This window comes from Grus americana, chromosome 1 (assembly GCF_028858705.1).
Source record: "Grus americana isolate bGruAme1 chromosome 1, bGruAme1.mat, whole genome shotgun sequence".
In the NCBI taxonomy this organism is placed as follows: Eukaryota; Metazoa; Chordata; class Aves; order Gruiformes; family Gruidae; genus Grus; species Grus americana.
Genome location: NC_072852.1, coordinates 123,247,410 through 123,271,570, shown reverse-complemented (window position 1 = coordinate 123,271,570; position 24,161 = coordinate 123,247,410). Strand labels below are relative to the sequence as shown.

Here is a 24,161-nt window from a genome sequence, read left to right as displayed (position 1 = left end):
AAAGGAATGACCTGATTTTTAAATACTGAAGACATAGGCCATCATAATGGAGACAAAAAGCATTTTTATGGGATTTAATGGGATAAGCATTTTCAGGAGAGTGTGTTGTGGAAAGCAATCTGGAAATACAGTCTGAGTCTGATACAGCATGATAATACAGGATGGCAAGCTATTATGTCCAGAAAAAGAAAAATAAGAAAAGGGAAGGGAGAAGTCTGAGGAGAGAAAAAACTCTAAGACCGAGTGAGACTGAACAAATAATTTGAGGAAGAGGAAAGTGTGGCTAGAGGAAGAATCACAGGGAAGGAAAATTGTAACCCTGCTGAGAATTTGAATGTAAAGAAGATGAGAGAAGTGAAAACATACTTTAAGGCTAAGAGCATATGGGGAGAAGGGAGGAAGGTATATATAGAATAATACAGGAGTGGATTGTGGGAGGTCTGCAATGAGACTTTTGCCAGTTTTTTCCCCAACAGCAACCTCTGTGTCATAAATTCACCAGGCGTGGTAGGAGAGATTTAAAAAAAAAATAATTAAAAAACCCAACAACCAACAACAACCCAAAGAACCCAAATAAAACAAAAAAACTCCAACAAGCCAAGGAAAGACGGTAACTGTTCAGGTGAGGAGCACAGTATCACTCTCCATCAAAGGACCAAGATCCCTTCTGTCTGAAGGAAGGCAGAAGGTAGAGTGTGGAGCACTGAGGGTCACTTGGGGAGCTAGGTAAATAGATACAAAAATTCACTATCTTTAGAGTGGAGGAAATTACAGTAATGAGTATTCAACTGATAAAAATTACCTTTCTGGCCTGAACTTGCTGGAGAGTCCATGGCAAGGGGAGTGAGTTAGGATGACAGAAACTCCTCTCTTATTAATTAAACAGTGAAGATTTTTAATGTATGTAGCTGTTAACTACAGCTGATGATAACAATTTTCTGTCACAAAAGAAAGGATTTTACAGGAAATTAGGAACAAGGGATCTAGCAGTTGCACAAAATCTTTTACTGAATTGCTGATGAAAAATACCTGAGGACATACTTTCCATAATATTTAGTTTTGTGGAGTGCAATGGGTAAGAGTGAGTAATTCTGTGGATGAAAATTTTTCACTTTGATCCTAAGATATACTGGCAAAACAAAAAAGGGGGGGGGAAGAGGTGGGTACAAAATCATCAAAGGTCATTTTAAAGAAAAATCAGTAAAACTACAACAAAGCCCATAGCTAGCAATGTCTGTTTCTGCAAGGATTTTTAGAGGTTATTAATTCATTTTGATCATGAACTTGTCCCTTCAGTGTGTCAAGATGGATAGAAATTGCATGTGAGAAGTTGTTTGAAAAGCTAGAGAAGTTGTTAAAAGACCAAGACCTAAGAGAAATTTGGATTATGAAGATGGCTAAATTTATGAATTGTGTACCATAGAATCTCTCTTCTGTATCAGAATATTTGTTAGCTTTGGTAACATCGTAAATGGGGTTATTTCAGCGTCCCATAGGTGTGATCAGTTAGCGTGATCACTCAGCAATGTTAAAAAATGCAAACTATGTTTATGAAGACTAACTGGAATTCTGCCTCTTAAGGGTAAAAGAATTAGGTGTATGCTTTCAAAATATTTCAGAGAAAATTTATTAATAAACTCTGGAATTTTTGAAAGGTAATGATGTTTGTGTTACCAATAACACTTGGTTGTCTATAAAACATCCAAAAAATAGAGCGAATGAATAACTGTATTTGGGTTTCAGAAAAAGATCTTTTAATATTGGATGCTAAAAATAAATGTTATTTCTTGTAAATCAGTAAAGCAGACAAGCTGAAAGTAGTACTTTTTTTTTTTTCCTAAAATGTGTTGTTAAATGAATGTTACCTAGAAAGATTAAGGAAAGAATGTGTTGTATTTCACGCTGTTAATTAGAGTAAAGCACAACTGAGCCCTGCTTTAGAAAAGAGGATACATTTATCCAGATATTTCTTAAAGAACAATAAATCTTAGAGTTACAGTTTTGGGTTTTGTGTATTCTGGTGTGCGTGTGTGTGTGCATGTGTAAAATTCTGTCCCTCTGTCGGCTAAAACACAGAGAGTTTGTAGGTAGTCCCATGACAGAGAAAGAAGCAGATGCTGTTTTTTACTATTGTGAATGCAGACAAATGATGCAGCATGTCCAATTTTGTGTACAGCAAAATTGTACAAGGTTCTAATAATTAACTCTTATTAGATGATTTATCTAATGAAATAATGACAGGAGTGTATATTCCCTCTCGTTGAAAGGAATCAAGAGCAGGTGTAAAATCTTAAAAAGAATGAGACTGAACAATTTAACTAATAAGTTTTGACATGTTGCCTTTGACCTCTAGATAAATTTGATAAATTGTGTCTTTTTTTTATGTCTCTATTAACTGTCATCATACAAAACAAAGGAATCCTTCTCTGCACATATAAACCGTGTACCTGTTTAGGTCACAACAAGTATTAGGTCTTTTTAGGGAGCGTGTATGTTGCTATTTGATTATAAATATTTTGTATTTGCACTAAATTAGAAAAAAAGTTTTTTTATTTCAATGTCTGCAGTTCTGATTTTTTTCAGTGTATATTAATTCATTAAGCCATTCGTCCCTTTTAATCAATGGATTTATAAGAACTCAAAACTCTGTCAAATCTGTAATATACTCAGAATGTTAATGGTAAAAGAGGAAGGAATGTGCTTTGGGGAGAAACTTTGCTTGGGTCAGGAGGAGGAGGAGACAAGACAAAAACTTAAGAGGAAACATTCCCTCCTCACCCTAGACATGCTATCTATTTCCAAACAATATTCATAATGTTTTCTAACTGTGATGCTTTGCCCTGGAAATTTGGCAGGAATGCTCTTCTTTGTCCCCCTGTATGTATGATCTCTGTCTAGAAATCCAAATATTCTGGGTGGAAATAAAATAAGTATCATCAAGATTGATGGAAAAGTCTCTTCAGAAGAGCTTTTTATGCATGTTTAATTCTCCTATTGCAGAAGTTTCCTTTGTGCAGAATAAAAAACTGTCATCCTTCATCTAGTAGTACTTATAATAATAGCACGCTTCCTTTCTTCAATCCCTGTGATGAGAATGTCGGGTGCTAAACCGAGACATGCTGAAGTGTGGCAGTGGAGAAACTCATCAATTCAGATTGTTCGGAGAGAGGCGTATTCATTGAGCAGAACAGTTCTGACTTGAATGGAGGACACATCTTCAGTAGGCAAGAATATTATTTGAATGTTGATAATACTGAATGACCAAATGTTTCTTTTCCTAAATATAAATGACTATATTGACCAGGTATGTGATGCTTGCTTTTTCAAAAGTATTCTGTTTGCAGAAGGGGCAGTAATGGTACAATTACTTCATACTCCATATGATTGCTCTTTCGTTGCATAGAAAAGGTTAAAACAAAACACACCACCCTATTTTTGTTTGTAGATTCCTGTTTGATCATAAGCTATAAGTAGATACTGTATCTCATTAATGAGTGGCATTTCTTCAGAAATGAATCTTTTACATTTTAAGGTTCTTTCTTTAAAAGATGAAATATTTGCTTAGGTTTAGAAACAAAGAATTGTTCTGTTTTGCCAATTTTGAGTTTCTGAATTTTGCTCTCTCCAGATCTGACTTTTCAGTTCTAGTTTTTTAAATACTCTTCCAAGCATATACCTAATTAAAGCATTCTGCTGCATTGTTTCCCCCTTTTCCCAGGGATGCAGATTCAGTCATTTCTGGGGGCATGGGGGGGAGTGGTTGAAGTGTGAGTGGATGGAGTACAAATAGATGGAGAAGGTAGCAGGTGGGAGGATGGGGAGACATAGAGCTTGGGGTCTCTTAAAGAACCCACAAGTAGCTTGTGTGAGGCTAATAAGCTCGTGCTTTGAAGAAAAGGCATATCATTCAAAATGTTTTTAGAATAGTGTTTTAGAGTAGTCTTTGAGTATGACTGTGCTCTGCTCTGTGAAGCACCCTTACAAGAACAAGTATTTAGAGGGGAAACAGAAATCAGTTCTGCTTCTCACGTTTACTTACATAAAGGTGTAGCAAGAAGCAATCTCTGGTGTCTGCTTGCCTTCATGGAGCACATCGAGTGAGGACGGTGCTGAAACCACCAAGTCCTCATGGTCTGAGTGCTCGCCTTGAAGGGAAGGCCAGATGCTGAAAAAGTACTGGAGATTCAAATGTTAAAGCATGCTAACAGCAAACAAACAAAACCTTTGAGTTCCAATAATTTCAAGCAAAAGTATTTCTAGATGTATGTTGAGAAGGTCTGCAGCTACCTAGAAAACCTTTATTAGCTTGTCACCTTCAGCCACTTGTCTGGGCTGCTGTATTCAAGTTATTTGGCACTAACTCCTAAGTCACTGTGCAGTATCATTTTGGTTTGTACAAGTTATCCCCCCAACTTCTGAGGCATAACTCGGAGCTTCTGTTCCTCATGCTGTGTCATTTTTCTCATCTCATTTGCTAGAGAAATGGGAGCGATGAGAGATCCAGCATCACAGATAAGGAAGAAATATCAGTCAGCCAGTTAGGGATCTTTCACCCTGTTTTCTTTTTTCCCCAGCCTAGTCTTTGTTCTGCAAGGCTGAAAAGTTCCTTTATTAAATTTTACCTGTTATTACCAGCCAAAATAAGTGTATCTATATTTCCTGGTTTCCTCATTCAGTCTTTCTTCCTGGGTTAGGTTTTTACTTAGTGTTTTTCTTATTGCAGGCATTGTCCTCGCCTCTTCTTTCTGAATTCTCAGGGTCGTCAGAAAAACAGCAATAAAACTGTATTACCAGACATCATAACTACACTGACGCTGCCTAACGTGTTTTCTAAAATTATTTAAGGTATTGTTTTTCTCTCCTCTCCCAAAGAGGATTGGGATCCATTTCATGTATTTACCTGTCAGACTCTGATTCTTGGGATCACACAAAGATCCATTCCCAGCTATCTTATTGATACAATCAGAACTTTGTGAACTTTTTCTGAAAACAAGTAGGCTGAAAAATCTGATTCCAATCCTGGTATACACTGTAGAAGGAGACATAGATCAAACAGGATCCAGTAAGGAGAGTGAGGGGAGGAAGGAGAAAAAAGGAAAGGAGGGGTTCAGTCATCTGTGCAGTTAGCTTGAACTTTCTTTTTGGAAGGGAAAGAAGATAAACTGATTATCATTCCAAATGACTATTTTCATTATAGCTAAGGGATGAAAACCCATAGTGGTGACAGAGAAGAGGGAATCTCTTTAAATGAGCCTAGTGCTGATGGTGATACTTTCTGTGTTTTCTGTTCTCTTAACTGCTGCAGGGAATTCATGCTTACTGCATCTTCCAGAAGTTTTTGTATCACTGGTCGTAGAGAAAGTTGCATCAGTTTTGCAGAATGCTGCAGACTCACAATGTTTTAATGGTTTTAAAAAGCAGCTGGACAAATTCAGGGAAGAAAAATCCATTAAGAGCAATTAAATATGAAGACATTTTGTCTGGCTTCAGAAACCTCTGAACCACAAATCAGGGAGGGTATTCTTGGGAGAAGGCAGCTTAAAATAATGATAGAAAAGTGAATGAAGTTTCTCTTAGCAGTAACTTCAACAGTAACATTTTAAAAGTTAAATGTTACTGCTGATTTGTATGATAGCCTGCACCCTCCCTCCAGGGTCACCTGCTTGGAGTTATGTTTCCATTTAGTGACATAGTCTTTACCTTTTGGAGAGGAAGAATGATTTTCTGATTAAATGCAATCATTGGATGTTATCTAGAGCAGAATTACTCTGTGGAGCTGTACAAGAATTTCAGTACACTTTATCCTGTTCTCTCTCTCTCTCTCTGAAATCCATAAAAATATAATAACATAAATGAAATCATCCATCTAGTTCATAATGGAGCATTATAACTTTGTCTCAGTTCTGTTTCTGATCTCAAAATCTAGGCAAACGGAGCCCTCTATCTGTCTGAAACTTGTAAATAAGTTCTGAAGAAAACCTTGTCTTGAAGGCACTTCCACTTCCCCCAGACAAATATGTCTTTCAGAGGAATGTCAGCCTTTTTCTTTCTTAAACTTTCTTCCCTGTACATTGATGTCAAACGAATTCCTTAGGAGTCTCTCCTTGATCACAAAGGCTGTAACACTGGCTTTCGTCAAGAGAGAACATATAGGTACTCCTTGCTGGTGAATTTTTCTGACCTGGGCTTTGAGTAAAGAGACAACTGAAGAAACAGATGACGAATGTCACTTGTGAGTTCAAGACAAACCCAGATGAGCGATGCCACAGGAAGGCAATTAGTCTTGAACTGAGAACAAATGTTAAGTACTACCTTGGAAAAATAATACAAAATAAAAAATGGCTCTAAAGGAGCACAATTTATATACTTGATTTTTTAAAAATGCTACTGTTCAATGGTTTTGGTAATTCTGGTATTTTGCGTAGATGTGTAACTCCAAATTCATGTGGCATCTTTCAGTGTTCCCTGTTAACTAACCTCTCTAAACCTTGATTTTTATCTTTTCCTGGGATTCTAGTTTTAGTCATATTAGTCTTACAGCCTGTATATATAAACTGGGAGATGATGTGTGTGTCTTGAGATGTTTTGGTGATTCAAGTTCAGGGACCAAGTACCAGGGGTAGGACTTTGCTTTGTTTTTTGGCTGGAACACAGTGAATCACTGAGGTATTGGAGCAGTGTCATGAAGCACTGCTCCTTTTCATGGTAACTCATCTGTTCTGACTGAAAAGAAAGTGGTTGACAGTTTTGTAATTATTGGGAAGAATGTGATCTGCCATATCGACAAAGGATTGCTTTGTCATAAGTGGAACAAAGTTTCCTGTCTGTGTGCTGTGTCAGTCAAGTATGAAAGGAACAGCAATTCATTGGTTGGGGTTATCAAACTGATGTAAATCCAGAAGTGTACCTCTTCTCCTGAGTCACTTTGGCAGACATTGCTTTTAGAAACAGAAATTGAAGGGTGAGTGCCCATGTGTAAGAAAATCGAAGAAGTGGATCTCATAAAGCAAACTACTCAAAATTCTTGGTATAGAACTTCTTGCTTCATTTAAATGCAAGTAAATAAAGAAGATTTTCAGTTTTGTTCCTTTCACCCCATGTGTATTGCACCGTAGAGTTCTCTAAGAGGTTTGGGGAGGGCTGAGACAAGTTGTTAGGCTGAGAATGCTCTTCATTTTTACTGACGATGATCTGAATTTTAGGCCTGGAAAGTATGTATTGGTGGCCAGTTGCACAGTGAAAGCACTAAACAGATTTAAAAGTGATTGAGTGGCACAGCTATCATTCTGTGAAATCTTAAGAGAAATTAGGAAGTAGAATATACCTACCAGTTGAAACAGACTCAGATATTTAATTACCATGTTAAACAATTAAATATAGCCTGGACATCCTAAAGTGGATGTGTTTGTGTTAAGTAGAAAATCAAAGGTAATGTCAAAAGCACATTAGAAAAGAAGTTGTGGAACACTTCCCTCTGTCTTAAATGCTTCCACAAGGCAACAAGCACAAATTAGACCTTCCAGTTCATATTTTCTCCTTTTTCCTGACATTGATTGTGAAGAGACCTTTTTAGGCTCCCTGCCTGTCATATTCCCTGCCTATCAGAGCAGGCCTTCAATGACTATGGTCTATCTACCAAGGAGTAATTTTTTTAAATTTTTTTTTTTTTAATGTTAGGAGTTCTTCCTAGCAGACCAATACCTTAGTCCCCTTGATTAATTCACATAATCTCCACATGTTAGTATTCATTCTCCTGTACATTTGAGAGACAGGTTTCTTCTTTGGTTAAGCAAAGTACTGTAAAGACTATTGATAATTACAAGTTAGGATATTTATGCCTGCCCATGTTGAGATCTGCTAGGTGACCACAAGGCCATGATCACAGGTTTATGAAGCTGTCCATGTCACTGCTTCATGCCTTAGAAATACCTTTGTCTTTCTGTAGGTGTAATATACTTCGGTTTTGATATCTGTAATTAAAGAATGATCCTGTTTATGGAAATTCCATTGTGATAGATAATTGGACCTTAAGACAATGTGTAAGAAAACTGTAACATCTTTTTTGAAAATGTTACTTCAAATAAGAATGTAGAGAAATGCAGATTACACTGGAGAGGAATTGCATATTCAGAAAAGGTGGGAAGTAGCATACAAGATACAAGTTTAAGCAGTCCTTAATATTTTCTGAAATGATAGAAAGGTGTTGTTAATTGTGTTGTGAGGGGAGGAAAAAAACACATCTTTGATCTAGGAAAATAAATCTAAATTGACGAACGTTAGTGTCATATGGAAGAGTTGTAAATGTGGGTCTGGTAATATATATTTTTAATGATTTGGAAATGAAAGTGAGTATTGATATAGAATCATAGTATGGTTTGGGTTGGAAGGGACCTCAAAGCCCATCTAGTTCCAACCCCCCTGCTGCGGGCAGGGACACCCTCCACTAGACCAGGTTGCCCAAAGCCCCATCCAACCTGGCCTTGAACACTTCCTGCTCTTGATCCATTCCCTGCCCAGCCTGTAGTTGTACTTGGGATTGCCTCGACCCACGTGCAGGACCTTGCACTTGGCCTTGTTGAACTTCATGCAGTTTGCACAGGCCTCTCAAGCCTGTCAAGGTCCCTGTGGATGTCATCCCTTCCCTCCAGCGTGTCAACTGCACCACACAGCTTGGTGTTGTCGGCAAATTTGCTGAGGGTGTACCTTATCCCATATTGTAAAACAGAAGATAAATTTTGTAGGCTGAAGGGTAGAAATTTAGAAGTACAAAAAAAGATTATGGAGAATTAAGATAACAGGTGGAATTTCATATGGTATGGTGAGATAGTTGTATCCACCATCTCATGTATACATAACTGATGGTGTTCAGGAAATCAGAAAAAGTAGGGAGTATGAAGAAAAGGTTAGAAGTCCAAACAATATTCAGTTTAATAAAGAACAATATAGAAGCCCATACGGGAAAGCATGGTCTTATATAAAAGATAAGTGTAGTTCAACTTGACATTTGCTAGAATCTACTCATCGTCCTCTCAAATGTAGAGCAACAGACTGAAATTTCAGAGGAATGATAAAAGCATATCCAAGAGCTGTTTGCAGAGGAGACAGACAGGAAGGAGGGTGAATCAACACATACCATGGCTATGGGTTAGAAAGGGATTCCACTGACTTCTAGTACAGGAGTAAGGGGCTATTCACTCACACCGAGGAGCAGCAATTATAATGTAAAATAATTTGTGGAACTCAAGTTAGCAAGGTATCTTTAAATAAGAGCTCCCTAGAGTCTTACAAAAGGATGTCAAATTGACACAGAGGATGAGAAAATCCCCACACTATGGCATTGGTTAATTGGCCCCTCATCCCCTCTCCTCTCTTCTGTCCTCCTTCAGGTGGTCAGCTTAACTGCATGAGCAATGGCATTTAGGGGTGAACTGCCCCAGAGGAAAAAAATGTAAAGCTACCAACTTTGAAAGGTATCTTGTAACCTCTCCTTGTAAGATACGGGAATTGAACGGAGGAGAGACTAGTGGATTTAAAATCGTTCAGGTTCCTGATTCAGGACAGTTGTGATGTTTCCTTTTGCAGTTTTTCAGAGGTTTTTTTTTTTTTTTCCAGAAGTTAAACTGTTGACAGAGGTAATTAAGTGACATCAGGTACAGCAGCAGTGATACAATGGTAGGAAGAAGAGGGTTTATTGAGGGAAAGAAAGCTGAGCTCCAGTGTAGATGAAGAAAGCTGAATAGAGCAGTGCAGAATTAGCAGAGAAGAGATGATGGAGAGTGAAAAAAGGGTCCTATGGTTTGCCTTGTTGGTATTTTTTTTCTTTGTTTGTTTTGCCTTTAGAAATTGAAGGCTCTTAAACTCACTAGTATATATATTCACAGAGTGGGCTGAAAATTTACTGATGTACGGTTATCTGTTAAGAAATGATGATTTGATGGAACTGAAAGATTCAGTGGGAATGGTTGGTGGGCTGCCCAGCTGCTTTGCTTTGCTCTTGGCTGCTGGCCATCTTGTCTGCTCCCCCAGCTGCCTGTCATGTGGGCCTGCTGCCTTGTCTGTTGTATCCTATTTTAAGTATTTGTACATTCTAACAAATAAAATGGCAAATCACCAATTAGAACACCAATTAGTGATTACTACTAAACCAACTATGGTCTTAATTGGAAAATCATTTTCAATAATAATTGATATCTAACTAGCAACCATTAATCTATGATCTTGCATTTTCATACTTAAAAAATTAAACCTTTAAAAAATGAAAAGATTCTTACTTTAATATTTGATATAACAATACATAAAATATATACCCCAAATATGCTATCCAGTAACATTTTCCATTTTCAGATGTTACTAATTTAAAAATTGAGTCAAAATTGAAGTGATAGTGAGACTTTTTTCTAAAGCTGATACTCAGAATTTTGTTCCAAATGTGGGATTTTTTTCAGTTTGTGGTTTACAGAACAAACTGTTTTTATGCTAGAACTAACGAAGCCTGGGTAGTGATGGGCTGGTGTCTGTTGTCCTTTCGCACCTCCTGTCCTTCCTTCTCCCACTTCTCTTTGTAAGCACACACAAACTGAAATTCCTCTAGTTTTCCTGGTGAAGCATCCTGAATAACATGTTGTTTCCTATGACATCTCTGAGCAGGAAAAGCACGTGCTTGATTTAAATCTGGGCTAATGGGCGAAGTGTCTCTTCCCAAAGAAGAGAGAGTAATTAAACTCTATCTGTTTTCTGACAGTAGACCTTGGTTCAGTGGTTCTTTTTTCTACCCAGCAGGTATTTTCAGTGACTTTCCTCAAACTTTTAGTCTTTGAGATGTCTTGCTTTCTGTAAAATTCATTTGAAGGCAGCTAGCAGGTTCAACAGTTAGCCAGCTGGAAAGAACAACATCTAAGTAGCAGCAGCATTCTTAGGAAACTTGGTTAAAAATTCAACTTAAAATTTTTCAATTAAGAGGAGTTCCAGATTCAGCTTGGTTCTGGTTACTGCCCAGCACAGTGTGGCTTAAGATTTGAGGGAATAACCATTGACAGTTTTGCAACTTAATTTTTGTGATTGTTTTCCTTTTGATTGTTTTTTACTGGTTTGCTTGTGTGTATTTGAATCACTTCGCAGTCATTCATGCCTTAGTATATTCAGCTTGTCTACTCCCATTTTTTGTGTAGTGCCTCAGGTAGAGCAGCCGTGTAATTAATGATATTAAGGCTTTTTTCCAACACAGTAGTGATTCTCCAGCAGTGAGAAACTGACAGGGAAATAACGGGGCTACTTGTAAACTCAGTGGGATTCCTATCTTTGCTGGAGTGGGTTGGAAAAATGGTGAATCAAGAACATAAAATTCCATACTAGTAGTTTTGTTTCATGAAATGTTTTGAAGATGATGGGTATAAATAGTGATGATCACTTACCATATAAAAGGGAATAAAACATTTCAATAAACTGTCCAAATGTCATCTTCCAAAAAAGATGTTTCAGTAATGTTTGTGTGTATACATGAACAGTCATTAATTTCTGTATTTTGATTGAGAACATTTTTAAAGAGATCTAATAATTTTTGTTAGGTCAGCATATCTTGGAAAAGAGAAAAGCCAAATCCTTTAATATATATGAAATAAGAGTAGTAGTCATCAAGGAAAAACAGAGGTTAAGAACAACTCTTCTGTCTTTCATTTGCTTATGCTAGTCAGTATTGGGGCCCCACCTCAAGGGTACGGAGAAAGTAAGGAAGTGCCTACAGGACAGTGTTATGGGGGAATTTCTCTTATTTTTGGGGGGAAATCAGCACAAATGGGTGCCTCTCTGAAGTGCTTGTCCACTAATGGATGCAGGACGGGTGTCCTGGGTTTCAGCTGGGATAGAGTTAATTTTCACAACAAGCTGGGAGGGGACACAGGCAGGACAGGTGATGCAACTAGCCAGAGGGGTATTCCATGTCATATGATGTCATGCTCAGTATATAAAGGGGGCTGTCCTGGGAGGAGGGGTCGCTACTTGGGGGTGGGCTGGGCATCGGGTTCCAGGCGGTGAGCAAATTGCATTGTGTAGCACTCGCTTATTATATTCTAAGTATTGTTGTTGTTTTTGTCTCCCTTTGCTGTCCAAGTAAACTGTCCTTATCCCAACCCACAGGTTTTATTTTTTTATTCTGATTCTCCTTCCCATCCCACTGGGGTGGGAGAAAGGAGTGAGCGAGCAGCCGCGTGGTTCTTAGCTGCTGGCTGGGGCTAAACCACGATAACGGGGGAAAATTGGGAGGAGTTAGAGGTCCACCTGCAATTGCAGGCTATGATCTCACTGGGATCACAGAGATGTAATGGAATAGCTCAGGCAACTGGAGTGCTGCAGTGGGTGGGTACAGGGTCTTTAGGAGGGATGCACTGGGAGGGTGAGGAGAGGGAGAAGCCCTTTATGAAAGAGCAGCTAGAATGCATGGAGCCCTGCTTTTGGACAATTGAGAAGCCATTTGAGAGATTACGGGTCAGGATTAGCGGATGACTGATGTGGGTGATGTGGTGGTGGTGATCTGCTACAGATGACCTGGTCAGGAAGTAGTAGATGAGGCCTCCTTCTGACAACTGGAAGAAGCCTTTGCATTTGCAGACACTCATCCTAATACTGGGCTTAGCCATGCTGATATCTGCTGGGAGGGCAACGCAAGAGGGTGCAAGCCATCTAGGAAGTTTCTGAAGTATATTGTTGACGAGTTCCTGACACAATTGGTGGAGGAGCCAACAAGGGCAGATGGTCTGCTCACGTCATGCTTGGAAACATGGAAGAACTGGTTGTTAATGGGAAGGTTGAGGGCAACATTGGCTGTAGGGATCGTGAAATGGTGGAGTCCGGGATCCTGAGACAAGGGAACAAGGCAAATAGTAGAATCAAAACCCTGGCCTTGGGAGAGGAAACCTTGGTCTTCTCAGGGATCAACTTAGAAGAATCCCTTGAATATGGCCCTGGAGAAAAGAGAGATCCTTGGCAGCTTCTTAATTTTCAAGAATAACTTTCTCTGAGCTCAAGGAAAGGAATCCTGTATGGATGAACAAGATGCTCCTGACCAAACTCAGGCATAAAAAGGAAGCATATAAAAGCTAGAAGCAAAGATAGATGACTCATTATAGAGACATTGTCTAAGCATTCTGGGATCGCGTAAGGAAAGCAAAAGCCCACATGGAGTTGAATTTGGTGAGGGGTGTGAAGGGCAACAGGAGGGTCTTCTACAAGTATATCAGCAGCAAAAGGAAGATGAAAGAATATGTGAGTCTGCTGCTGAATGGGGCAAGTAACAAAGGACATGGAAAAGACTGAGGAACTTAATGCCTTCTTCGTCTTGGTCTTCACTGGTAAGACTTGCCTTCAGGATTCCAAGACCCTTGAGACCAGTAGGAAGATCTGGACCCAGGAGGATGTACTCTCAGTAGAGGAGGATCGAGTTTCAGAATGGTTAAACCGACTGGATATCTACAAGTCCATGGGACCTGATGGGATGCATCAATGGGCGCTGAGGGAGCGTGCCCATGTCACTGTGAGACTACTCTCAATTAGCCTAGAAAGGTTATGGTGGTGGGGGAAGGTTCCTGAGGCCTGGCAGAAAGCAGATGTCACTCCTATCTTCAAGAAGGACATGAAGGAGGATCCAGGGAACTACAGGCCAGTCAGCCTCACCTCCATCCTCGGGAAGGTGATAGAGCAAATTATCCTGGAAACTATTTCCAAATCCACTTAGGGCAGGCAAGTCATTGGAAGTAATCAGCATGGATTCATGAAGGGGAAATTATGCTTGATGAACCCGATAGTCATTGTGTTGCAAATGGCTAGCTTGGCAGAGAGGGCGAGAGCTATGGATCTTGTTTGTGTTTACTTTAGTAAGACTTTCCATGCTGTCTCCTGTAATATAGACAAACTGATGAAGTACAGACTAGATAAGCGGTCAGTGTGGTAGATGATTGAAAACTGGCTAACCTGGGCTCAGAGGATTGTGATCAGCATCACAAAGTCCAGCTGGAGGCCAGCCACTAGTGGTGTACCCCAGGGGTTGAGACTATGGCCAGTGTTGTTCAGCAACTTCAGTTAATGACCTGCATCATGGGGTAGACCACACCTTCACTGAGTTTGCAGAAAATGCAAAACTAAGAAGAGACCACATAGTTGTGCTGCTGTTCAGAGGGACCTGAACAGCCTACAGGAACCTCATGGAGTTCAACAAGGGGAGATGCCAAGTCCTGTTTCTGTGGAAGAATAACCCAATGCACTGGCACAGGCTGGGGGCTGACTGGCTGGAAAGCAGCTTTGCAGAAAAGGCCCTGGGAGTCCTGGTGGACAAGTTGACCATAAGGCAGCAGTGTGCTGTTGCAGCATCCTGGGCTGCATAAGGCAGAGCATAACCATCACATTGAGGGAGGTGGTCTTTTGTCTCTGAGCCCTGATGAGACACATGTGGAGTGCTGGGTCCAGTGCTGGGCTCCCGAGTAGAAGAGAGACAGGGAGATACTGGAGCAAGTCCAGTAAAGGTCCATGAGGCTGATTAAAGGCTTGGAACATCTGTCGTAAAAGGAGAGGAGGCTAAGAGAGCTGGGGTTGTTGAGCCTGGAGAAGAGAAAGCTCAGGGGCATCTCATCAGGGTGTACAAATACCTGATGTGGGAAATAATGAAGATAGAGCCACTCTTCTCAGTTGTGCCTAGTGAAAGAAGGAACGGCAGCGGGCATAAAATGAAAACACAAAATTCCTTTTAAACACAGGAAAAATTTTTTTTCATTTGTTTTAATTTGTAAAGGTGATTAAACAGTGGAGGAGGTTGCCCAGAGAGTTTGTGGAGTCTCTGTCCTTGGAGGCTGTCAAAACCCAACTGGGCGTTGTCCTGGGAAACCTGATCTCCAGAGAGATCATCTCCATTTTTTGTGCAAACCTTGAGTGAATCGGTTTAGTTATAAAACATCCGGTCTCAAATATGGCTTTCTATTTGGGGTCAGGAGTTTTGGAGTTTTTTTAAAATCATGTGTCATACAAAATAAATTAGAAACTTTGTGATTGTTAGCAGCATTCAGGGAATATGTAGAGACACTATTAAATTTGGTTAGATGAATCATCTTTATAAAATGTCTTTCAAGGTGAATTTAATCTGTGTGTTGCACAACACCTTTGCTCACTTGATTTGTTTCAGAAAAATACTGTTTTCTATTAAAATACTTAAATTATTGCAAATATTTGTATCAAGTAGAAAATGAAGATGTTTACATCAAGTGAAATTTTTATAAGCTTCAGTGGAAGGCACATAAGTCAGATGCCCATAGCAACGATCACTATTTAGACATTTGCTTGGCTGTTTGTTCTTATGAGAAATTTGAGGAGGTACGCTAGTTGATCAGTATTCCATTTTGTCAAGGACCTAAATCTACTTATGGCTAAAGGAGTACCCAGTTTAGAAAATTGCATGTATTCCATCATAAATGAACAGTTTTTGAGTTATTTAATGTTGCTTTATCATTTTGTCTTTCATATTAAAAAGTGCTCCCTACAAAGAGATTGTGGCAGAGTGTATTATTCAAGGGGTCTTGAAATTATTAATGTATCTTGAATTAGTTATTGTATGTGGTTTATGATAATTCACTAGTAGTCTTGTCATGATGTACCCTGTCCTTTCCTGTGTTTGGGCTTTGTTTTGTTTTGATTTTTTTCCTGCTTCACCTTCTTAAAAACTTTTCTGTGAAAGGGGAGAAAAGGAAAGTATTTTTTATGAATTAAGAAAGCTATGTTAGCCGGTTTTCTTCTACAAGTAGAAGATGTGTTTTGGCAATACTTTCTCTCTGAAAAGATGAAATTACTTTGTAGTTATTTGCCAAGATGGTACATTAATTAATCTATTATAAATGCCAGAATATATTTGTCACAGGAATAATGACTTTTATATATAAATTGCTTTTGCATGGTTACTGGAATGCAGGCACATACCCAGTAACAATTTTTTTACTATCGTGATTGTTGCTCAAGAAGCAGAGTCATGCAAGCATGTTATATATAGCTGTATTTTAAAGATCCTTGTATAAACCTGATGATTTTTCGGATACTATAAGACTTCTTGAAGACCTTGAAGAAGGCAAAACTAATGATACAAATTTGTAATACACCCTTTACAGGGATCTTACTATTTTTTCAGGTCTTGGGGATGGGTAGAACATGTTGATAGATAGGTAGCTCTCTTTTTTGTATTTGTACAAATCTAAACAAATTTTATGTGAACCCTCCCCTCTTTCTCCTGAACACTCACAGTCTTTGTGACTGGAACTGCTAGAACTTGTCAGCTCCCAAAGGCATATAGCTGTTTAGGCACAAGAGCCCGAGTGGAATTTTTTACGTGGTACTTATTCTCCTGGGAACTGTTGTTATATATTGAGTAGTGTCAGGAGGAAGTATTAGGCACCATAGTGTCAAAACTTCATCTTTCATTTTTTTTCAGTAAAGAAATAAACATATTCACACATTTGAACACAAAAACTGTTCTTTTGCTTCAGACAGGTGGCTGAGAGACCCTGTGACCACAGGATGTGACCAAAACTTGTAAAACCTTCTTTTCCTAGCTAGGTGCTCTGAAGAGCAGTGGCCCCCTGCCCACGTGCGCCTTCTGCAGCCTGGTCTGACGTGGGCCGTACTGCAGGTTCCACTGGAGCCTGAGCAGCTCTGGAAGGGGTGTTCAGAGTCCTGCTGGAAGCAATTTTAATATGCCATCAAAGACTTTCTGCTTTCTGGCAATAGTAAGCAAATGAAAACCAGTCACTGGTCTCATAAGGGTGCTGAACTTCATCTTTTTTCCACAGTTTTCCTTCAGGCTTCCACCAGCCAACTGCATGGGGACTTTGTTTCTCCTACTTTGTTTTTATTTTGTAGTATGGTGGGGTACATTAAAATATTATCAACTTTTTAATGAAATAAAGGGATTATTTTACCTATGTCTGGCCCTGCCCCTTAGAGTCATAAAGAAGAAATGATGTATTTGCCTATGTGTGTCACTGGTTAAGGACCTGCACAGAGAAGGCTGACAGGCAGGCTGTGACGTTATTTCATGGTTTTTATCCTTCTTGTGCCAACACATAGAAGTTGATTTCTCACAAGTCAAATGTTTCTGTGTGGCTTAGGAGGTAATGAATATTGTGGGTTTTTTTGTTCGGGGATTTTTTTATGTTTATTGTAGGTTGCCTGTTTAAATATTTTCTCTAGGATTTCACTCTTTGTTTGAAGAGTCGTTGTAGGTTTGATACACATTTTGTTGGTAGCTGTGTAGGCTTAAAGAGCTTTTACTTATTTTGCTGACATTCCACTCTTTCACTTGTGCTAATGCAGTTGTTTATGGGGCGACTACACAGTGAACTTGGCTGGGAAACTGATCCAGTTAAAAAAAAATCCTTCTTTATCTGGATATTAATAACTCAGATCAGTTCTGGCATCCAGTTGGCTGTAGTACTTCACAAATGATGGTATCAGCAAAAATGAGAGGCACTGCTAGGTAATGTTTCTAAATCAGCAATGCTATGATACTATGGCAGAAACTTCCTTTTCATTTTTAAGTTGGAAGGTCCTGACTGGATGCTGCCTTGAGGCTGCTTTGACTCTTTAGCGGCTTTTTCTACGCTCTGACTTTCTAGTGATGCCTGCTGAACAGATTTTCACTTGCTAGCATAACTTCTTTTGTATGTTCTTGTATTTATAAAACACAAATTTGGAGTCAATAACAGGGTCTCTAGCGCGTGTGGTAGATTCAGTATGTTACTGGTGGAAAAACATCTGGACCCAGATGCAGTGGGTATACATTTCTAGAGTCAGTCTAAGGTGGCCATTTGTAAGTCTGAATGTGAGTATGGCCATTTGATACACAGGACAGGTGCATTTTTCTGATCCTGTGTTTATAGATAAAGTGTAACTGTGGTGGTCCAGTCTGTCTTTCTGCCTGAAACACAGGCTGCATGCTTGAAGATGGAGGAAAAGGTTTTTCTTGTGAACTTGGCCTGAAATAGCTAGAGAACAGAGCACACTAAATGTTGGGGATCTGTTTCCATCCGCTGCTTCAAGAGACTATAAACCAGTTATCTGGGTTAATACAAAAGGTCTCTGAGATGGGTGGAATTTTCCTCATTGGTTAGTGGGTTTTTTTTTTTTTTCTTGACTGCTTGAAACAAGACCAAAAAGTCTTCCACATGCTTATTCATCTCAGTTATGTAAAAAGATACATACAGATATAGGTTTGCCTTCTGAGCTACCTATCAATAAAATATTGCGGGTTATACATTTTGTAAAATACAATTGAAATGTTGCTCAGCGTTGAATTGTGCATGTAAGTAGCAGAATACACAATATAAACTTGGCAATCTTCTTCAATTGCATAAGCATGTAAAATGGAAAGAGGTATTTGAGCCATCTAGTGGTTGGTATGAAACATTTTAACATTTTTCCATAGGTTTTAGAAGATGTAAACAACATAGGCTTGGAAATAGCATTTCTAATTTGTCTGCTTTTGAATAGTGTGCCTGTAAAATGAAAAAACTCAGACATGCAACTGCAAAGTTGAGGTACAGTGTGTTTCAGTTTGCAGCTTTTTTCCAATTTACTGTAGTTTTTATTGAAGAGAGAGATCTGATAACATAAAAATGACATCAGATGTTAGTAGCCAAAGAATGAGTTTCGTTAGCATGAGATCTTCAGAAATTGTGAGGGTTATTAATAAGTTCAAGGAAAGGATTGTGATAAGATAATTTTGGTTTTTACTTATTATTGAAAAATGTTTGGAGAGAAAAAAGTGGGCTTGTATTCTACCTTACCAGCTATTTGTAGTAGTATTTTGAATAGCAGGGATTAAATTAAAAAAATAATCTTTACTGGAAAGCATGGGTTGGATATTTTTTGTGATTAACTTGTCCAAATAATAGTAATAGAGCCTACTGAAAACAGATTTCTTAAGATGGGGTGTCTTCCTGGTAAACAGGGTCACAGAATCTTATGATGTTAAGATAAAGGTCATTTTGTAGATGAAAATTTTGTGTGATGATCCTGTGTGGTCCTGATATGCATTAAGCTGTTCTAGCCTTCCATATTGGCTGTTGCTGGTATGAACTTGACTGCACGTTGAACTTTGATGGTATTCTGCAATACAGGCAGGAAAGTTAGTTGCTAAAGTAATGAACTTGATGTGTATCTTGCCTTGAATTATTTGTGAGAAAATACTGCGTACATTGAACCACAGTAATATCTTCCAGTCCTTGCGAAAGTTCCATCCCAGTTCAAACCCAGATTAAAATATATTTTTAAATCTTTATTAAGACAAACAATCAACAAGCAGTACTAATGGTGTTACATATGGTTAGACCTGTAGTATTTCAGAACAGATAAATATGATCCATACTGACATTTCAGAATTTGCACCTTACATTTGAAGTAAAATATTAGAGAGTCTTAAATCTTGCCCTGTTTTTTATTGAGAAGACAGTGGTAGCTTAACAGATTTTTTTAAGGTCAATCTCAGATGCTTTGTAAGGCCAAATGAGAATGAGAGAAAAATGGGAAAACCAGTCACAGACCAAAGGACACAGCAGTAATGGTTGATTTGTATTTTACTGGAGTGGGGACGACCTGAAACCTTCATGTGAATTTGATATGTTAATTACATTTGGACAAATCACTTGCATCTTGGTCCTGTTGTGCCTTGGAAGTTGATTATTATGAACCCTTAGGATCAAAATATCAGCTAGATTAATCTTCTGAATCTAACTCATTTGGATTGTGAATTCTATTAGGTTTCAGAAGAGGAAATTAAATTCTTTGAAGATTGAAGAGCTTTTAGTTGTCTGGCGTATTTTTTGCTTGAATTTTGCAGTATGATGATGAAGGATTTTTGTAATTACTGTTATTCTCAATCTTTACGATGATCTAGTCTCGATAGCAGTTGGTGGATCTAAGGTAACACTGGACAGTTGTTCTGTTCTGTTCTACAAATGAGCCTGACCTGAACACAATAAAGGTTACTAGATGTGCGCTGTATTTTTCAGGCTACTACATTGCACACGTGAAAATCTTCTCTATCTTACTTCTTAATTTAAAATTACTTTTATATCAAGGCATTATGTATGCTCAGTTTTTGAGCTTGCTTTGTTCCTAGTCCATTGTTGCCAGAGCCGGCTTGGAAAGCAGGAAATACATGGGATGCAGAATTAGAGATCTTTTATCTTTATAATGTCCATGTTGTGTTTTTGTTCAATTAAACAGGAATGTGGTTTTATGGTAGTATTAAAGTGTCATCTTTTGTTGTTTATGTACTTCCCCCTTCACTCCCCCTGTTAACATCTTCCAGTACTCCGATTGCTGTAGTATCTGGTCATACCACAGTGTTTTCTTGGAAGCTGTCCACTGCTGAAGCTACAATCCAACCGTATTCATGCAACGATCTTTGGCATTTCCTCTAGTTTTAATTTGCATTTACAAGATGTAAATGAGGTATAATGAAATGATAATATTGGGGCCTGTTCCTGATGAATGTTACTCTTTGAATTGTCTTCTGGTTACTGGTTATTTTCCAGGAGAAATTTGTTTATACCTTTTATGTTTGGATTGGGTTTAAGGTATAACTAGGATTCCTTTTGTGGAATTCCATAGAAATTTGACTTGTTGAAGAAGTGCATGCAAGTGGCAGGGGGATTATCCTGAACTACAGTCTTTGACAATAGAAATTCCATCTCTTGTCCATGTGTCAGAGCTTTGTGTTCTTGGGATATATTCCTGGTCTCTCAAAACCAGAATTATACATAAGAAAAGCCTAAAAAATGTGTCGTAGGCAGCATGTACGTGTTGTCTCTTGTAAATAATGGAATAGCTCTGCTAAATAGAAAACAACTATGCTGTGGCATAACTTTTAAAAAGAAAAAGCAATTTGCTTATTTTTCCTAATTTGGGAAATATGTAGTAATTACTTGTAGAATTGGATAGTTAAACATTCATTAAACCTCCTTAATAATGTCACTTTAGTAGCAAATCATACTTTTCTGTGAAAAGAAAATGGAGGGGGAAACAGGTTTACAGAAGGAGAATGATTCCTTTTTGTTGTTCTCTTTTTCTTTTTTTTCCTTCCCCCCTTCCACAAAGTAGGGAAATAGAAAATAGAAATTTGATTAACGATTAAGCAATATGACCCTTAGGTTTGAAGCTGATGGTCTGTATTTTTGGTATTCAGAAAAGTGAAATTTCCTTAAGCATATTTTCAGATTCATATAATTAATGTTCTACTTCAGACACTGAAATTAGAGTCGGTAGCTTTGTTTACTTTTATGTAAGTATAATTTATTATGACTGTGAAATGGTGTTTGGTCATAAAACATTTTTTTATTATTGCCAAAGACCTCTACTCCATCATTTCCTTCCCTGTTCTTGTACAAGTAGAACAAAGCACATCAGTTTCTCTGATGTAAAAGTACTTGAGTAATATTGTTGTTTCTATTCCTCAAAAATTATTTTGTGGAGAATCGCTTTTTTTTTTAAATGCCTACCTGTCTTTTCATTCCTTCTTTTTGGTTCTTCCTGTTCAAGGTGAAAATTAAATACATTTATCTTATAATGGAAATAGAATGTCAAAGGATGAATAAAATACTGGAAACTCAAATCTTACAGCATACAGTTGTCTTATCTGGGTTTTAAACATTGTTTCTTTCCTTTACAGAATGCTGCCTTTTTATATGGCCTTGGTTTGGTCTACTTCCATTACAATGCCTTTCAATGGTAAGTTGGAATAAGCTAACGGTGTCGGTATTGTGTGGTGTTTTATTGGTAGGTGAATATTTCCACTTCAGTATGAGTGTATGACAGTAATTTTTTTTTATCATAGATATGATATTGGAAGACATACTGTCCTGGGTCACATATCTGACTTACTGTAACATACCTGTGGCAACCACAGCAGTTGCTTGAAAAGGAAAGCACTCACAGGAGAAGAATTTTAGCTCCCTGTAATACTGTTCAGCAAAGGGGATGGAGCAGTATGACTCCACAGGTTTTTGTGAATTGTTATTGATAGACTGTAGCCTGTGTTTGTTTGAAAGCCTGTTTACAAAAAACTTTACTTTTCTCTTGGGGAAAAAAGTGGCAAAGTGGGCTTGTTTTCAGTTAGCTTGGTATTCAGTAATTTTTACATAGCTGTATAATGTGAAAATTTTGGACGCGAGAAGCTGTACACTCAGACTTGAATCAGAATGTTTAAAACTGATGTAAAAACTCAGAATTGTGAATTCTGGCAGGCCTTTGGAGACTGAAAGGGGCTGCTGTTGGAGAGGGAGGATTGGTTTTCAGTTTTTCAGGTTTTTGTTTTGCTTAATCAGTGGTGAGAGAAGAATGGTGAATGGAATAGCCTCAGCCTAAGGCCCTCTAACTTTCATTGGGGTTTATTCTTGCAGAGATATAGTTAGTGTTACTGGAAAGAAGTCAGAAAGGTGCAGCGTTTAGGTCAGTGCTTTTTTACACTCAGTATGGAAACCATAAATGAAGTAAGTGTGACTTTTAATGATCAAGTAGTAAATTTTTATCATCTTACTGGAGTAAGCATGACTGTAGTTAAGGAGGCAGTAAGTGACTACTGACTGATGGTGTGGAACAGTAAAGTGGGATTTCTCCCCACTTCCCCCACTAAATTGTTTCTATGTACCTGTAAGACAAAAGATTTGTGCTTTCCTCAGGATGACGTAAATAAGCTTTTATTCCTCAAACTAAGATAAGTTGGTTAAATCATGAGCTCAGAACCTGTTTTGTTGGGTTTTTTTTAAATATTCTATTTTTATTTTTTTTGTTTTGCCACTTACTGCTTTCTTTATTGATAATGGTGAAATGAATGCCATGTATTGTACATGGCATGCAATTCTATTGCATTCTAATTAACAGGAGAAGAACAGAAAAGTTTTCAGAAAACCTGAGAATCCACTATTTTAAGATTGATCAACCTTGGTTGAATTTCACCAAATTTCAGAAAATTATTCTTATGCAGGCTTGGCTTCATCGTTTAACATTCAAGAGTATTTTGTGCACCTTTTGTGTACCTTACAAGCTACACCTTCTTACAAGGAGTATCTTTTTGCAATTTTCACTGTGAAAATGGTAGAAAACTGTGAGATAAAATTAAATAAGACAAAGTAGTTAGATTTAGAGTAGTTGGTTTTTTGAAAGATCACATGTTCAACATAGATTTTTGCCATCAACGGATCATGCTATTTAGCACCTTCCACTGATTGTGAGGCATAAGTATTAATAAATCAGAGCTTTGAATTAACTTAGATTTTTTTCTTCCGTGCCTTTAGTAGGCTTGTTGAGAAGATGAGTATAAATTGATGCCTTAACTTACAGTGTTTTAACTGCACATAGGGCTTTATGTTAAGGTTTTGTGAAATAACCATGTTTGTCATTTCATTCATACAACAAAGTTATGTATAGTCGTGTATCATTAGAGTACTGGGTAGAAGAAAATTAATGCAGATGGAATGTTACACCTTTGGGTGCTTGCTCTTTTTTTTTTTTTTTCCCCAAATTCCTTTGACTGCCATCCCCTTCCCCTCCCCCCTTTACTATGTTTTCTCGAGGGCGAGAGGAGTGAGGTGTGTGTGTTAAAGGAGTAGCTGCTGCCCCTGTAGTCACATGCCATTCATGGTGTTGCACACACACACACACACACACACACGCTCTTAACTCCTCGGCATGCTTCTTCCTCCTTCAGGCTCGACCATAGGTTTCCCACAGCAGAGTCTCAGGCATCGGATTTTATAAAATAGTTAATTTAATTAAAAGCTGCAGCAGCAGGATCAGCCCGGCCTGGGTGCCTCCAAAGAGAGGGACCCAGAACAAAGAAATCCCGGGATGATTATACCCTTAGATCCCGTATACCCACCCCTCACATGCTCTTCTCATGCTGTCCACATGTCCTTTAGTCCAAGAGTGATTTTTTGGTCTGGGGTCTTCTAACTTCTAACTGGATTCTTCTTCTGTGTCCAGGCAGGCAGGCTCTTATCTTGTTGGCTTGCAGTTTGTGCAGTTTTCCCCGAAGGTTGGAGCCTCCTTATCTTGTGGTTTACGTTCCTTGTACACCTGCCCTTGCTGGTGGAACATGGAGAACTGAAGAGTCCCAGATTGGGAGAAACACTACTGAG

The 24,161-nt window shown here is 38.4% G+C and overlaps 1 protein-coding gene across 14 annotated transcripts in view; it reads left to right on the top strand.

Annotated features, from left to right (window-relative positions):
* KDM6A (lysine demethylase 6A) overlaps positions 1-24,161 on the top strand; it is a 159,301-nt gene that overhangs the window by 56,000 nt on the left and 79,140 nt on the right. For all 14 annotated transcript variants that reach the window (XR_008575835.1, XM_054816351.1, XM_054816392.1 and 11 more), the window contains one exon: positions 21,695-21,753. Coding sequence is in view for 12 of the 14 variants with exons in the window: in XM_054816351.1 (XP_054672326.1) it covers positions 21,695-21,753 (59 nt within the window). In the remaining 2 variants the exon portion in view is untranslated. The remainder of the gene's footprint in view (positions 1-21,694; positions 21,754-24,161) is intronic.